Raw genomic sequence first — 15,884 nt, 5'->3', positions numbered from 1 at the left:
ACCTTAAGAAAGAGGCACGTGAAGAATAGGGAACTTTCACTTTTACATCTAAATTAAAGCAGAAAAGGCCAAATGTGGAAGACAAGGACAGAGTGTAAATTTGTAAGGCTATTTTTCTCCTAAGACATGAACCTTACTTTATGGAATATCCTTTCCACTATTTCTAAGCCTTTATATTACAGCTTGTAGCCCATAAGCACAAGCAGGGCATGCAGAACAGGGTAAAGACTGTGAACAAAATTAAGAAACAGGTACTAAATAAATTTGTGGGGTGAATGTGTAAAAGCAACGGATGAACAGAATGAAGAAAATGTAGACGCTATTGACTGGATTTTACAAGAATATTTGCGATGGTGTTATACTAACTGAATCCTGACCTTAGTCTGCTTTAGCTGTACTTAAGGTCTGAATGCTAACATATCAGATAAAAGCGATGAGACAATGCTACACAAACAGCAGTTTCACCTGCAGCATAATGAACTGAATTGGCATAGGTACTATGAATAACTAATTATGCAATAATTATTCTAATAATTAATCTTATGAATACCACAGGAACTAACATAGACAGAAAATGACCTGGGTGGGAAAATGAAATATTGCTATGAACAATGGTATTTAAAGGTGGTAAAAATTTGTGTCAGTTATAAGACATGTTACCAAACAAAGAAATCTGTTGAAAGAAAGTAGTAGAAACCCCTTAACTTATCACTTAGAACACTTAAGAATAGGTCAGAATAAACCACTGGAAAATTTAACACAATGACTAATCTCACGCTGACTCCATAATCTTGCAATAGGGATGGAGAATGTTCCAAAACCTCTTTTCCATCTGTAATGTCTGATATCTGTAAGCCTCCGGGCATGTTTGGGCTATCCAGCCACGGATATTAGGTCTGGCTTCAGAAAGCAGCATGATGCCAGAGTACAACTCAGTTCCCAGAGTTCGGGAAATCTCCAGAGCACCGCTGTTGCTAACCACTTTCCCGAAAGTACCGACTGTAGTCTCAGCTTTACAGTCTCCCAGTTATGATCCATCCCTTTTGGGGAACTTTGAAAAGAGCAGTCGCCTCAGGCAAGAAGAAAGATGACAGCATAGCTCACCTCCATGATGCACATGCAAAATGATGCCTGTTTGTTAGGAAGAACAAAATACTCATTTGCAACACATCTGAGAACGGCTGGTGGCTCAGTGTATTTTGATGTATCACAGCCCTAACACAGTATTTCACCTGAAAAGAAAACCACAGTTATTAGGTGGTGTTGTTACAGAGATCTCCCAGCTCAATAGTTTAATGCTTATTATTGGCACAGTGACAAGTTTATGACTGACTATGTTTCTCCATCATTTCTGAAGTCCGTAATTTTTGTTTGCTGCAGAAAGGAGATACATTTTCAAAGCTATCCGTGACTGTGAGTGATGCCTTTTTGAATGTCAAACCACAAAACCTGATTTTTCAAAGGTTAGGTGCTCAACACATTCTGAAAATCAGGCTGTCTGGAAATGCCTCAGATTGTGCCCCTAATATGGAAGTAACTGAATCATTCATCACTTTTGCAAATTAAACTTTTAAGACAGTAAGACATGTTTCTTTCATCCCGGCATTCAGATACCACAGCTAAGGGCGTAGTAGAGGAATGGAGCGGAACTCTACTAACTGCTTTGACATCTTTTAATTTTAGGTGAAATGTAGGAAGAAAGATGCATGTACCTGCATGAATGTAGCTGCGTTCCTGTCATAAAATCTCCTAATTATCCAAGCTATCACCCTCCTTATAAAAATCCATGTTAAATCATTCTTTTCCTCTGGTATTTCAAGCAAATGGTCAAATGAACTAAAGGCTGAACTAAAAGTTGTACTGATTAACTAAAATTGCCCTTTAAAAGACCTAGCTAAATCAGAAAAAAATCCTTGCTGGAGCACACTTAAATTAGTTTATTTACTGAGTAACACTAATCTACTTGAATTTGGTAATCTGGGCCACGACTCTGAAATACTTGCATGCCTACTTCATGTTTAGCGTACTATTTAGTCTATACACATTTTGGTTTAGTACAATGAAAGAATGAAACTCTTCTAAGAAGGTGTAATAAACAAGTCTGACACTTCTTTATAGCAGGCCAACTCAATGAAGACATCACCATTTCTTGATGATATGAAGCCAGCTGTGCTTAGAGACCTATTGAAACACACCCAAAATCAGTTTGCTAATTCCAAATTTATGTTGAATTAGACTTTTATTACTTTAATCAAATTGGTTTGAAAGACAGTTTTATTTTAACCGCAGCTACTTTTGTGTGTGAGCAAGGCCTTAGGCAAATATCATCACAGGATACATCAAGGATGCCTACTACATTGAATAGATCGGGGATATGCCTTTGAATGGCATGTTTCACTGCAGCCATCTTCAAATTCTAATACAGAAATTGAATGTGGATGTAGAAGAAGTAGTAGACCAAATTATGTATTACCCTTCCAGAGTACATGTTACATTTTTGTTGGTGTAATCTGGAACCACAAAAATTAAACATTTGCTTTTATTTTTGCCCATCAGACTATATAGAGTGGAACTCTACTTACCCACAAAGCTACTAATTTCTTCATGCTTCTGTTGTAGGAAACTCAGAATTTCCTATTTCTTGCAAACTTGTATTATATGAGTTTCAAAAAAGCACATCCAGAAAACTAAACACAAACCTATTGGCTGCTTTAGGGAATATCTGGTTGTAAACTCTCAAAAAATCTGAAAATAAAAAAAAAAAAATCAACAAACCAAAACCAACAGCCAAACAAAAACCATCTAACTGCTTTTGTGTGTGGATATGTTGACATGTCCAACAAAGAACTCCCATAATACTCTGATGGTTGAAACTGGTTTGACATAGTGACACAGCGTGTGTGGTTTACACTCATCTTTGTAGAACATGGTTATTTAAAACCTTTATCTGACTGGCTTAACAGGTGACTAGAAATGTGTTGCCTTCACAATTACTTTTGCTTTTGTTAGGACCAAAAAAGGGTTGGACTCCTAGTCTGTTCTTAGATTTGTTTTAACAGCATGTGTGGTCTAGTTTGTAGTTTAGATTGGAACCGAGTTCAAAAAAAGCAGAAGTCCAACAAAGTATTGTGCAATATTTCCATGTTTACTGTACTGGATGCACTGAGTAAATACTCTCAATGATACTTACTATTTAATATATAAATAACAATCCCCAACTTTACAAGGATGCTACTCCATTTTTAAGTAAATATTATACATGGAAATGGCATATTAAAAAAAAAAGAAGGAGACACCGAATTAAAAAAATCTTTAAAGCAAGCTTATCTATCACCTCGAGTGGATGAACCTCAAAGCAGAGACTAGGGAGCAAAGTCCCTCCCACTGTAAGAGAAGATCAGTTTCAAGACCACCTGAGGAATCTGAACATACATAAGTCTAGGGGACCTGACAAGATGCACTCTAGAGTCCTCAGGAAATTGGCTGATGTAGTTGCCAAGCCACTCTCTATGATATTTGAAAAGTCATGGCAGTCAGGTAGAGTCCCTGGTGACTGGAAAAATGGTAACATTGCACCCATTTTTAAAAGGGGTTGAAAGAAGGACCCTGGAAACTACCGACCTGTCAGCCTCACCTCCATACCTGGGATCTGATCACAGGACAGGTCCTCCTAGAAACTCTGCTAAAACACAGGGAGGTGACTGCAGGGAGGTGACTGCAGACAGTCAGCATGCCTTCCCCAAGGGCAAGCCTTGCCTGACCAACCTAGTGGCCTTCTAAGATGGAGTGACTACATCAGTTGGCAAGGGAAGAGGTATGGATGTCATCTATCTGGACTTCTGTAAGGCCTTTAACAGGGTCCCCGACAACATCCTTCTCTCTGAGTTGGAGAGATAACAAGTTGATGGATGGACTATTTGATGGATGAGGAATTGGTTGGATGGTTGCATCCAGAGAGCAGTGGTCAATGGCCCAATGTCCAAATGGAGATCGGTGATGAGTGGAGTCCCTCAGGGGTCCATATAGAGATCAGTACTGCTTAATATCTTCATCAGTGCCATAGACAGTGGGATTGAGTGCAAATTCACACATGACACTAAGCTGAGTGATGCGCTGACATGGCTGAGGGTCAGGATGCCATTCAGTGGGACCTGGACAAGCTTAAGAAGTGGACTCATGTGAACCACATGAGGTTCAATAAGGCCAAGTGCAAGGTCCTACACATGGGTCAGGGCAACTCCTCGTATCAACACAGCCTGGGGGATGAAGGGCTTGAAAGCAGCCCTGCAGAAAAAGACTTGGGGATACTGGTAGATGAAAAGGTGGACAGGGGCCAGAAATATGTACTTGCAGCCCAGAAGGCCAATCATATCCTAGGCTGCATCAAAAGAAGCCTTGTCAGCAGAGCAAGAGAGGTGATTCTGCCCCTCTACTCTGCCTTGGTGAGACCCCACCTGGAGTACTGCATCCAGCTCTGGAGCCCCCAACATAAGAAGGACATGGACCAGTTGGAGAAGGTCCAGAGGAGGGCCACGAAGATGATCAGAGGGCTGGAGCACTTCTCCTATGAGGACAGCCTGAGAGAGTTGGGGCTGTTCAGCCTGGAAAAGAGGAGGCTCCGGGGAGACCTTATTGCAGCCTTCCAGTACCTAAAGGGGCCCTAGAAGAAAGATGGGGACAGACTTTTTAGTAGGGCTTGTAGCAATAGGATAAGGGGTAATGGTTTTAAACTAAAAGAGGGTAGATTCAGGCTAGATATAAGGAAGACATTTTTTACAACGAGGGTGGTGGAACACTGGAACAGGTTGCCCAGGGAGGTGGTTGATGCCCCATCCCTTGAAACATTCAAGGCCAGCTTGGTCGGGGCTCTGAGCAACCTGATCTGTTTGGAGATGTCCCTGCTCCCTGCAGGGGGTTTGGACTAGATGACCTTTAAAGGTCCCTTCCAGTCCAAATGCTTCTATGATTCTCTGACTCCATGTATGCAATTAACCATTACAACACTGTATTTGTAGGGCCCAAATAATTAATATTCCAAAATTACTAATGATATCCTGCCTCCAACTCTTACAAACAGGCCCACTCCATGTTCTTTTTATATGTCCATCCCATTCCTGTAATAAGACAAGACTGTCTGCACTTCTTTTTATTCTCTGCTCCCATAGCACCTCAGAGATTGAAGTACAGTCAGTTGCTGATGGATTGAGTCACTCCAATTCCATCCAGCATACATGTTAGTTCAGTCCCAGGTTGTCTTCTGACACACAACTAGGGAGCACCTCCACACGTAGCATACTCCAGAGTCAACACAGTTGATCTTACACAATTCCCGCGCAGTCCTCCAATGCTACATGAGCGTGCTTTGCTCTCCCACACATTCCGAAATCACGCCCCAGAGCATGCAACACATAGTCTGAAGAACAATGCTGTAAACAAATTGCACTGGCAGTCTGCAGCATGCAGTGAGTGGAAAAGGGCTATAAAGTATCACAGGGTGTCCACAGAAGGCCCAGGCTCATTGGTGTGCAAGTAGATATGTGCAACCTGTTCCAGAAGTGATTGCTCCTAGATTATATATAGATGAATCAATTCAAAATGATTGGCCTGAAGGCCAGGTGTTGAATGCCCTCAACAATGTTCACCAGACTTTACATTGGCAAAGGTAACCTTAAAAATGTAGAGCCAATGTAACATCTAACTGACCCTACAGCACGAAATGCAGTTGTCTCCTCAGCTACAAGCTTCAACTCAGTGGAATGACTGTCAATCAATGCAATCACTTACTGTCCTCCCTGTTCATTATTTTTCTTTCTGACTGGAGCAAGAGAGAGGGGGGGATGCTCACTGGAAAGCCCTGCACATTCTAGTGAATAAATTACTATTTTGGGGAGTACTCACACCTAGTTAAGGTGGCTAACTTAGGACACCAATCTCCCAAACAGCCCTGCACAGTCAATAAAAAGATAAACTACTCCAGATGCGGAGCAAGAACCTAATTTAGATGCCTTCACTCGCCCTTACTTCTCCACTGAAACAGACACCGCTTGGGAAAGCATTAAATTCATTCCTCCCCCCGCCGCCACAGCCTGGTAAGTCACAAGGTTTTTCTTTTGTAACTTTAGAGTGCAGAAGTTATTATTTATAGGTCTCTGAGGGTGCATCAAATCCAAGAACTCAGCAGTATGCACATGTCCATATTCAGTCATCTGCACAGGCTACTGTGAGAGACACCTTACTGGGCCATTTCTACTGGATGCATGTTGGTGTATGAGTAGGACTTTTACTGCGTCCCATGACCCCCATGCACCGTAATGCCAAGGTTCTGAGAACTACTGATGGAGTTCGCTAAGAAGCTACCTTTCACTGGCAGGTGAAATCCCCTATTAGTAGAGAATTCAATCCCTTCCTCAAGAAGAAAAAGTGCTCTGTCACTATTTATCTCCATTAGGCACATACTAAGATATTACTGGATGCACAAACTGAAATTTTATCAGCTAATTAATTCACAGGACTCCTGCCAGACATTTTTAATTGCAGTTGTAAATCTCCTGAAATGTAGGAAAAATATAATCCAATAAAAGAAATGTGCTTAGAAATCATTTGAGAGGAATTAACCACATAGATAGGCCATGTATTTTTAATTACATCTGAATGTGAACAGTTAAATTTTAAGGTCAACTGGTTTTTGCATCTATCTGATTTTCCTATTTTCTAAACACTCTCAATGTAAAATAGGTCAGAGAAAGAACTAAAGAAAACATGAGCTGAGAAGGAGATCTGTAAGGAAAGGATGTGAAATAAAAAGGGGGAAAAGACATAAGGATTAAACAAAAAGGTGCTCAGGAGGCTTTTAGATAAATCCAGATCAGATACACGCTGGCTTTTCTGGCTGCCAGAATGACCCCTAGTGATGGAAGACTGCTACTCTATAATATAAATTTGGAAAGCTCATGTAAAGAACAAAATTAGTTGCTAAGACAGGAAAAGATGGCGAACAGAAAACATAGAAAATGTGTGAATTCAGAAATCTATCAGATATTATTTTACTGCCCAGTCATGGGATATAATTTCTTCTATGGTGCTTTGTGAAAAAGAACAATAGTTGTCTTACTCATTACTTTTGGAGCTACTCTGAAAAATGAAAAGCTGAATTTGACAATATCATTTCTGTTGTTAGAAAACTTGTATGGAAGAAAAGGGGCCAGAGAGTTATTTCCCTAAGTTTAGTTCCACGCAAGAAAATATCTCCTTCCTCCAACAGAGCACTGTGAGCTGCAAAGTCCTTACCCAGAATGGCAGTTACAAATACAGACAGAGTCCAAATGCTCATTAAATAAAGACAGACTGATACATTTCAAAACCATTTTAAGTTAATTTATTGACAAAGGATATATAATCCTGGATGTAGGTGATTATATTCTACATGGCTAAAAGGTGTGGAAAGTGAAAGGCCCAGCAATTTTCTGTTACGATTTTTGTCAGTTGTATGATACCAAAGGTCATTCCAAATTCCAAACTTCGAAGTCAACATTTCCATTATTATTATTACTGTATGAAACTTGCATTTCTTTAACTGAAGGGTGTATGCGAAAATCTCTGCCTCTGATACAATGCTTCGTGACATGCCCTGCCTTTCAGACCAGCAGATAAAAGGAACACGGCTGCCAGCACTGGGGGGGACCATGCACTGATCCTCCTCCGGCTCAGGCAGAACCCCAGCAGCCTCTTTGCAGCCAGGCAAGGATGCGAGGCCGGCAGTGAAGGCTCCTCTAACTCCCCCTCCTGGGAGGTCCGAAGTTCAGCTGCTGCCGTTCCTCACAAAGTGAACGGCCTGCTTTTCTGCTTCAGAAATGAAGCACAGTGGAGCTGGATGGATTTTGCAGATGAAGGCAGGAGATGGGAGGGGGCAGAGCTGATCCCCCAGCTGTCCGCAGAAGGCAGCCCCGCTGGGACAGAGAGCCACCCATTCCTGGTCTACTGTGCTAGGGAAGCTAAGGAGGCCCCAGTCCCACCCCAAGGCATGATCCTGCCCCATTGCAATCCCCTCTCTCAGACTCTCTACACCTGGAACATCCTGTCATCCAAGCTGCCTTCTCTCCAGCTGCACCAGCGTAGACTGGTTTCCCTAGCAGTCAGGCAGTGCAGCAGCACTTAAGTACAGCGTCTGTAATGTCATCTCCAACTTAACCACCCCAAACTAGCCCACTTCCACCAGTAACAGTATTATTACCAGAGAACAGGACTGCAAAGTAATGCACGAGTGAGCCCAGTTTAGATAGCAATGCCTATTCAATGCACCCTGCCTGAATGATATCTGGCACTTCTTAATAACCCTATTGAACAAGAATTAAAATAAACGGTTCTAAACTCGGTGGATGAAGGCAGAGTTTCAGAATGTAATTTTCATGGATCTAAAAACACCAGCAAACACAATTTTTGCACCAGAAGAGGCAAAACTGTACTGAAGGAGAAACACAAGCAGCTTGTAAAACTGATGACAATGGAGCAAAGCCTCACGAATGCCTCTCAGCACATCAATCATACTGACTCCCAGCCACACCACAGCGCCATTCCACCTTCCAGGCACTGTCGGACAGACATCAGTCCGCACCGCATAGGACCCCAAGATCCTCAAGTTTCTGGAAAACAGATTTAGTCCTAATTTTTGTGACAGATGGAGTTGATAGTCCCAGGATGAAAAAAGCGCCAGTTTTGACAGGCAGCAGATACCGATGCCCCTTGTGGTTGGAGACGATGTTGCTCTGGAATTAAGGTAGCGCTGAAAGGCAAGGCAATGGGTAAATGCACCGCTACTTACTTTGTTATGCTCCTCTCGTTGTTGCCTTATATTTTTGTGCCTACTTCCTTAAAAGCAAAGCAAAGCGAACGGAGAGTGTAACAGGAAGGCAGGACATCAACAAGGTATTTTGCTTTCAGTGAAAACACATTTCATCCTCTCAACTAACAGATTTTAAACAACTTTTTATGAGCTGGCAGATCTTCATTAAGTATCAAAGAGCTATATTGAGATCTACCGTGTTTCTGTCAACAAGCGTCCTCGTCGGTCAGTGTCTGAAACCCGTGCACAAAAAACCTCAGGCGAGAAGCTGAGCTGCAGGAGTTTAAAATCGGTGGGGGACGCGGTAAGTGGAAAGCGACGTGCAGCGCTGAAGGCACAGCAGAGCGTACTGAAGGCACGGTCGCAGCACAGCACTAAGAGTGAGCTTTGCTCTCCTTCGGGGTACCAACAAACTGAAACCGGGAGCTCTGTTCAGATGTCAGTAAGAACAAAGCCGGTCCCATTTTGAGCCTGATCCTCCCTACCTGTCGGGAAGCAGACACTGGAATCAGTGGGAAGTTTGGGTACACGCATCACTCAAGCGAGAGAACTTCCCCCTCCCCCTCCTCCTCCCTTGCTGCAAGCAGCAGGACCACTTTCACAGCAGCGTCCCCGCAAGAGCAGCAGGCGCAGCGGACCCGCGCCGCCTGCCCTCTCGGTGCTCCCGGGCAGCCCCCTCGCCCCGCCGCCCGGGCAGCCCCGCACCGCCCAGCTCGGCCCCGCCGCCGCCGCGCCGCCTTAAGGGGAGGAGGGGCTCCTCGGGGGGCTGTCACTCTCCTTAAGCCTTTCCTTTCAAGCTTTGAATGTGAGCTGCCCTCCAGTCCCCCCCTCCTCTCTCTCCTTCCCTCCCTCCAGCAGATCGTAAAGAGAGGAGGAGAAAAAAAAAAAAGAAAAAAAAAAGTTTCAACAACAGGCTGGACCAATAGCAAGTGGCGAAGCGGGGAAAGGGGGCCGAGCGAGGGGAGAAAAAAGTGGAGAAAAGGAGAAAGAGAGCGAGAGAGCGCAGGCTGGGGGGATGTGTAAAAGAAGCGTTGCTAATTTTTTTTGTTTGTTTGCTTTTCCATGCATGCATAATGAGGCCTAATCAGAGCACGTTGCTGCTGCTCGGAGGGCACTTTTGTATTTAAAGCCTTGCAAAGAAAAAAAGATCCACAGACGAATTCGCAGAGCAGCTTGCAGGGCTTGTTGACAACAGAAGCAGCATCAATCGCCCAGAGAGAAAGAGACCCCGAAGGCTGCCTCGTCTCCTTTCCCCGTGCCATCTTCCTGCTAGCGGGGAGAGAGATTTCTTCTCCCCGCCATCCGAAAGCGCAACTCCTGCCGAGAGGGAGCGAGCGGAGCCGGGACTGCGAATGGGATCGGAGCGGCTGGCATGTGCAGAGATGCTGCGAGCGGAGAGTTAAGACCTCCCGAAGAGGCGGCAGCGGCGGCAGCTGGGCATTTATTTTGTGCAAAAAAAAAAGGAAAAAAAAAAAAAAAGAGAGAAACGGAACTACATGAGGAGCAGGGGAGCACCATGAGCCGTGCCGGCGCAGCCTGCAAGTCCCCGAGCGCACTCCGGAGCCGCTCTCCTCCGAGCCCCACTTTGCACTGATCCCCCCCTACCGCCACCACCTCTTCGGGAGCCTTCGCCGCCGCCTCGCCAAGCCGGGAGCTGCGGGTGGGGGGCACGGGACGGCCCCGGGCGCCTGCTCGGTGCACGGCGGCCCCGCCGGTTTCGGGTCCCGGGGGCCGGAGAGCCTCGGAGCCGGCGCGGATGGATTGATGCGAGGAGACCTGATGCCCACGGCCGGCGGGAATTTTGCAAACTTTTCCACGGGCGGCAGCTCCTTCTCCTCCTCCTCCTCCTCCTCGTCCACCAGCGCCTCTCCTCCGCTCGCCTGCGGCAGCAGCCGCCGCCGCCCGCGATGGTGGCCCGCTCGCCCCCTGGGCCCGGAGGCTGGCCGCGGCCGGGCGCCTGGCTGTGGCTGGCGGCGGCGCTGGGCGCCGTGTGGCCGCCGCGGGGCTCGCTGGTGCAGGGCCGGCGGCTGATTTGCTGGCAGGCGGTGCTGCAGTGTCAGGGGGAGCCCGAGTGCAGCTACGCGTACAACCAGTACGCCGAGGCGTGCGCCCCGGTGCTCCTGCAGCAGCCGCCGGCGGGAGGCGGCGGGGACGGCCCGGCGGCCGCTGCAGGGGCGGCCGCCTCCTCCAGGCGGCGGTGCCCCAGCCACTGCATCGCGGCCCTCATCCAGCTCAACCACACCCGGCGCGGCCCGGCGCTGGAGGACTGCGACTGCGCGCAGGACGAGAACTGCCGCGCCACCAAGCGCGCCATCGAGCCCTGCCTGCCCCGCACCAGCAGCCCGGTGGCCGGCGGAGGCCCGGGCGGCGGCCCCGGCGGCGGCCCGGGGGGCGGCGGCGGCCCCGGCGTCATGGGCTGCACGGAAGCGCGGCGGCGCTGCGACTGGGACAGCCGGTGCAGTCTGGCGCTCAATCGCTACATGACCTACTGCGGGAAGCTGTTCAACGGGCTGCGCTGCACGCCGGAGTGCCGCGCCGTCATCGAGGACATGTTGGCCGTGCCCAAGGCCGTGCTGCTCAACGACTGCGTCTGCGACGGGCTGGAGCGGCCCATCTGCGAGTCGGTCAAGGAGAACATGGCCCGCCTCTGCTTCGGCGCGGACACGGGCGGCAACGGCGCCGGCAGCAGCGGCGGCTCGGACGGCGGCCTGGAGGAGTACTACGACGAGGACTACGAGGAGGAGCCGAGCCAGAAGGGGAGGGACGACGCCGAGGACAATGCGGGCTCGGAGCCCGGCTTCCCCGTGCAGGCGGACAGCGCCGGCCGGCCCGCCGCCGCCGCGGCCTGGGCGCTACTGGCGTCCATCTTGCTGCCGCTGCTGCCGCGGCTCTAGCCTCCCTGCCTCGTTTCTCCGCGCCGGGCTGCCGCTGGCCTCCTCGCGGGCCCGCCCGGGACGGCGGGGTGCCCGGCCGGCGGGGCCCTTTTGCGCGGCGCGGTTTCAAACACTGTGACCGTTAATCCGGCCTTAGTCCGGGCGGCCGCCCCCCCCGCGCTCGCTCCTCCCCGCTGGCCAAGGTTCCCCCTCCCTGCCGGCAGCGCCCGTCCGCGGCCTTCCCCCGGCGGGCCGGGCCTGGCCTGACCTGGCCTGGCCTCCCGGGCAGCCTTCCGCGGCCTTGCGAGCCGGCCGCCGGGTCGGTGGCGGGAGCGGAGCAGCGCGGCCTGCGGGCCGCTCGGTTTTGGGGTGTGGGTCTCGAGCGTGCACTATGCAATTGTAGCCACCCCTGCCTTGGCCTTAGCCGCGAGCGGACGGGCTGACGGAGAGATGGCTGGCGAGGCTGCGGCGGGCTCCCCGCTGGCACCAGCCAGCCCCCACCCCCTGCCCCCCACCCCGGCAGGAGCCAGGAGAGATGGCGTGCTGTTAGGGGATATATATATTTTTAAGCATTTTGACATGAAGGTGAGAAAGAGGCGGGCTACCCACACTTTGCTGCCAAAGCTGTTGCTGTACTGGTCAGTCAACAACCTGATGATCATTTGCCAAGTCTCGCTCTTCGTGGTGCGGTGGTGCCCGAGAGGGGGCTACGCCACATCTGCCGTTAATTAAATTTAAGGAAATAGCAGACTGAATAAATTCTGTGGTTTACAGCACTCCCTCTTGCGCACACATCTTCCCTGTAACAAAAGCATGCCAGCAGCCGTCTCTTCCTTTTTAACCTAGTGACACAAAAAAAAAAAAGATTATTTTTTTCGGAGTTGTTGGCTATACTGAACAATGCAACTTTTGTTTTAAAAGAGCTCTGCACTGCCATCTTTGAAAGACACTTTTAAACTCGAGAACATGTATGTACAAATATCCTGAAAAGTTATATTGCCTCTCATCGTATCAGGGTGCTGACCTCTGGTAAATCTTATATAGAAAATGTATTTAAAACTGGGATTTGTTACCAGTTGCTCTTCTTTGTATGTACAATTTTATAAATTGTATGCCTTGGGGATAATTTATTTAAGAAAAAAAAATAAAAGTTTTAAATCCACGTCCTATTTACCAGATAATTGCATTTGCTATTCTTTTCTGGAAAGGTACAAATTTCATTTTATGTTTAAAGGGATACCAGCAGCAGTGGTTCAGTGAAGTATTCTCTAGAACATCAAATGTACAGTGTATTTTATAGATTGGAAGTTAACTTTCTTACTTGGAGAGACTTTATGAATGTTGTAGAATTGTATAAACGGATTTCTGAGCTGCCTTAAACCTTGTATTTTTTATAGGAGGCGTTAAAAAGGCCTGTGTTTTAAATATGTACGGCTTTTTGTCTTTTCTAAACGTGTAAATTAGTAAAGAAAGAGCTTTAAATAATGGTTGTAGTGAAATTGTTTTCCAGGGACACTTGAACTCTCCGCACGGAGGTCGGGGGCGGGGGGGAGGGTGGGAGGGGGAAGCGAACCACAGAATGACAAACCAAAAACAATCAACAAACAAAAATCTCTGTCTGCCTGTAATACTTTACATAGATGTAAATTACCGCTATTCTTACTTTAATGAATAATTACATGCAAGAAGTAAATACAGCTTTGAAAGTACTACTTTAAAAGAGTGGTTGATTTTATAATGCGTTGGCATGGTAACTTGCCAGTGCCAGAAGAGAGTAAAGCAATTCAAGGACACTGGTCCTGTATTTATGTGGAATTACTAGCGCGCCGTGCTTTCTTCGTGAAGTGGAGACACGTTGCTCTTGCTTACACTCTTAGAAATGCTCCTCAGCATGCAAACAAGTAAATGGTGAGAAATACATCACACAGAGATGGCAAGCGTTTCTAACAAGGCTTCGCACAGGCAGTGGTGCACGCATCAAGGGGGCTGCCACAAAAAGCACGGAGCTTTGCCATTCAGCCTGCCTTCTCCCACAACGAAGAATGCAAAAGTAAACACACTGGAGGGATCAGCAATTACTAGATCTTGTAATATTGTTCTTAGGAGTTGCTTTGCATCGTGTTGAAGCCTGGTTTGCTGCCAGAGCTACTGATCTACACTCAAACGCCCTTAGATAAATAATTACACTCTTAAGCTCTGTCGAGTGCTGATACACTTGACCTTGTAAATAGAAATGTTTGCAGTAGGAATAAACTCCAGCATTGGAAAATCTTTTAAACATTAACACAAAAGAGAGAGCTCAGTCCTCTGGGGATTTGAGTTTGGACTGCATCAAGCTAGGCACTCACAAAAAAAAAAAAAAAAAGTAAAAAGGAGGGGGAAAAGTTTATTTATCTTCTATCCATGGTGTTTATTTAAAGCTCTTCGTTTTAAATGCCATGATTGGAAGGCAAATCAAAGTTTAAAAGCTACCACAAATAAACTTTGACTGAGGGGGCGACAGATTAGCAAGATAGTGTCTTTTTCATCTCACCAGATATCGACAGAGGGCAAATCCACATCTGTCTGCTGTATAAATCAACAAAATTAGAAATCCCTGCTTCTGGAGTAGCTACTTCAACGGCAGATTATTTGATTATTTCTTTAGGGTGTGAATTTGATCAGGTTGCCCAGTGACAAACGCACACGGGAGCACATGCACACACGTAAACCAACCCCCAAATAGTTGTGACGCCAAACAAATGTATGAGTATGGTGCACGGCAATGGTCTGAAGTTCGTTTTTAAAGTCATCTGAACGGTTGAGTAAGCTTATTGTTAAAACAAAGCTGGAAATGTTGTTTCTTCGGGAAGAGGACAGAGTAGTTGGGTGAGACTTGTAAATAGAGTCAGCTTTCTTTACAAAGTGCTGAGTTCACAGTTGGGCAGGGATGATCTTAAATATTTTCTCCAGTTCTTCAGCAGATTCTCAGAAACATATTTTCAGTTTGTCAACAGTTAGCACCCACAAGGACTATTTACTCGTTTTTGATGAAAAATTAAGTCCCAGCTAAAAGCCTTTATTTTTCTTTGGTTAGGAGTAAAGACATTAGCACTAGAAAAGGACTGATAATTAACTGCTACAATAAACTTAAGACTTGATTTTTACAGGCTCCTGTCAAAAGCATCTGCCTGGAATAAATCAACACTGAGCACCACTAGGCAGGGAGGACTCATCTGTATGCTTCCTTCTCCACAGACAGTGGATTGTTTTAATTTAAACAATTGTACAATAAATACAGCTGAACTAATTCTGTCCTGTGAGCTCCTCCCCGAAAGGAGATAACTTTGTGGGTTTTGTCGTATTGTCGGAGTAAGCACAATTTCCAGGAGGAATGGCTTCCTGTATTGGTATGTGTCCCAGCCTACAAAGCCTGTGCAGATGTTGATGTCCATCAAATTCCTATTTCTTTTGCTTGATTTTGAGACAAATGGAAATTCTTGAAATGTCAAGGGATGCAGCAGGGACAGCTTTAAGTGAGGAAAAGACTTCACGTTCTCTAACAGAGGGAGATTTTCCACAGGAAAGGAAGTTCTCTCATTTGTCTGGATATTTGAAAGTGCTCCTTGCCAAGGTCCTGTCCAGCCAATCTCTTCCAGGGGGAGAAGGAACTCTACCATTTCATGTAAAATAATCCAGTAGGTTCTGCTCCCTTTTCATTCCCAGTTACCAGGTTTGAATTCTTGGTGACAGTTTATTTGTCTTTGGAGGCACTTCAGTGACAAATGTTTAAGGGAGTGTGGGACAATGGTGGAGAACAAGGAGGCAGTTCATTGAACTGACAGTGACCATACAGTAAATAGAGGGAGATTCAAGCTTCACTGATCACCCAAGCGCACAGCAAAGCTTTTGTATGCAATCACAATGGACATAACATAAGGTCTCTGTTTATTTTTAACAATATACACCAATGTGTACAGGCAGGCATACATAACTTTCAAAATTGTTATGAAATGAAGCCTTACAATGAGGGAAAGCAAAGCTCCGGTTTGGCCCAGTCTTTCACGGTCACATTGGAAAGCATGATGGATTTTATTTACGATGTCCTCTCCACTCCTCCTAAGAGCTGTCAGCGTAGCAGATCTCTCACCGCAGGCATGTCTGTATAGCCTGCATCTATGGTAGGGCTGCAA

The 15,884-nt window shown here is 46.6% G+C and overlaps 1 protein-coding gene across 1 annotated transcript; it reads left to right on the top strand.

Annotated features, from left to right (window-relative positions):
* Positions 1 to 10,485: 10,485 nt before the first annotated feature.
* GAS1 (growth arrest specific 1) lies at positions 10,486 to 13,421 on the top strand. Its single transcript, XM_086771155.1, has 2 exons — positions 10,486 to 10,697; positions 10,763 to 13,421. The coding sequence occupies exons 1-2, from the start codon at positions 10,604 to 10,606 to the stop codon at positions 11,731 to 11,733; spliced, it is 1,065 nt and encodes a 354-aa protein (XP_086627281.1). The 5' UTR covers positions 10,486 to 10,603; the 3' UTR covers positions 11,734 to 13,421.
* The last annotated feature ends 2,463 nt before the right edge of the window (positions 13,422 to 15,884 follow it).

Source organism: Chlamydotis macqueenii, chromosome Z, assembly GCF_036417535.1.
Source record: "Chlamydotis macqueenii isolate bChlMac1 chromosome Z, bChlMac1.mat, whole genome shotgun sequence".
NCBI lineage: Eukaryota > Metazoa > Chordata > Aves > Otidiformes > Otididae > Chlamydotis > Chlamydotis macqueenii.
This window is presented reverse-complemented; position numbering and strand designations above follow the sequence as displayed.

Excerpts from the sequence above, each read along its gene's own strand:
- GAS1 (XM_086771155.1), top strand. The coding sequence starts at position 10,604 with ATGCGAGGAGACCTGATGCCCACGGCCGGCGGGAATTTTGCAAACTTT. Across the intron at positions 10,698-10,762 it reads CTCCTCCTCCTCCTCGTCCA|CCCCTGGGCCCGGAGGCTGG; the intron begins CCAGCGCCTCTC and ends TGGCCCGCTCGC.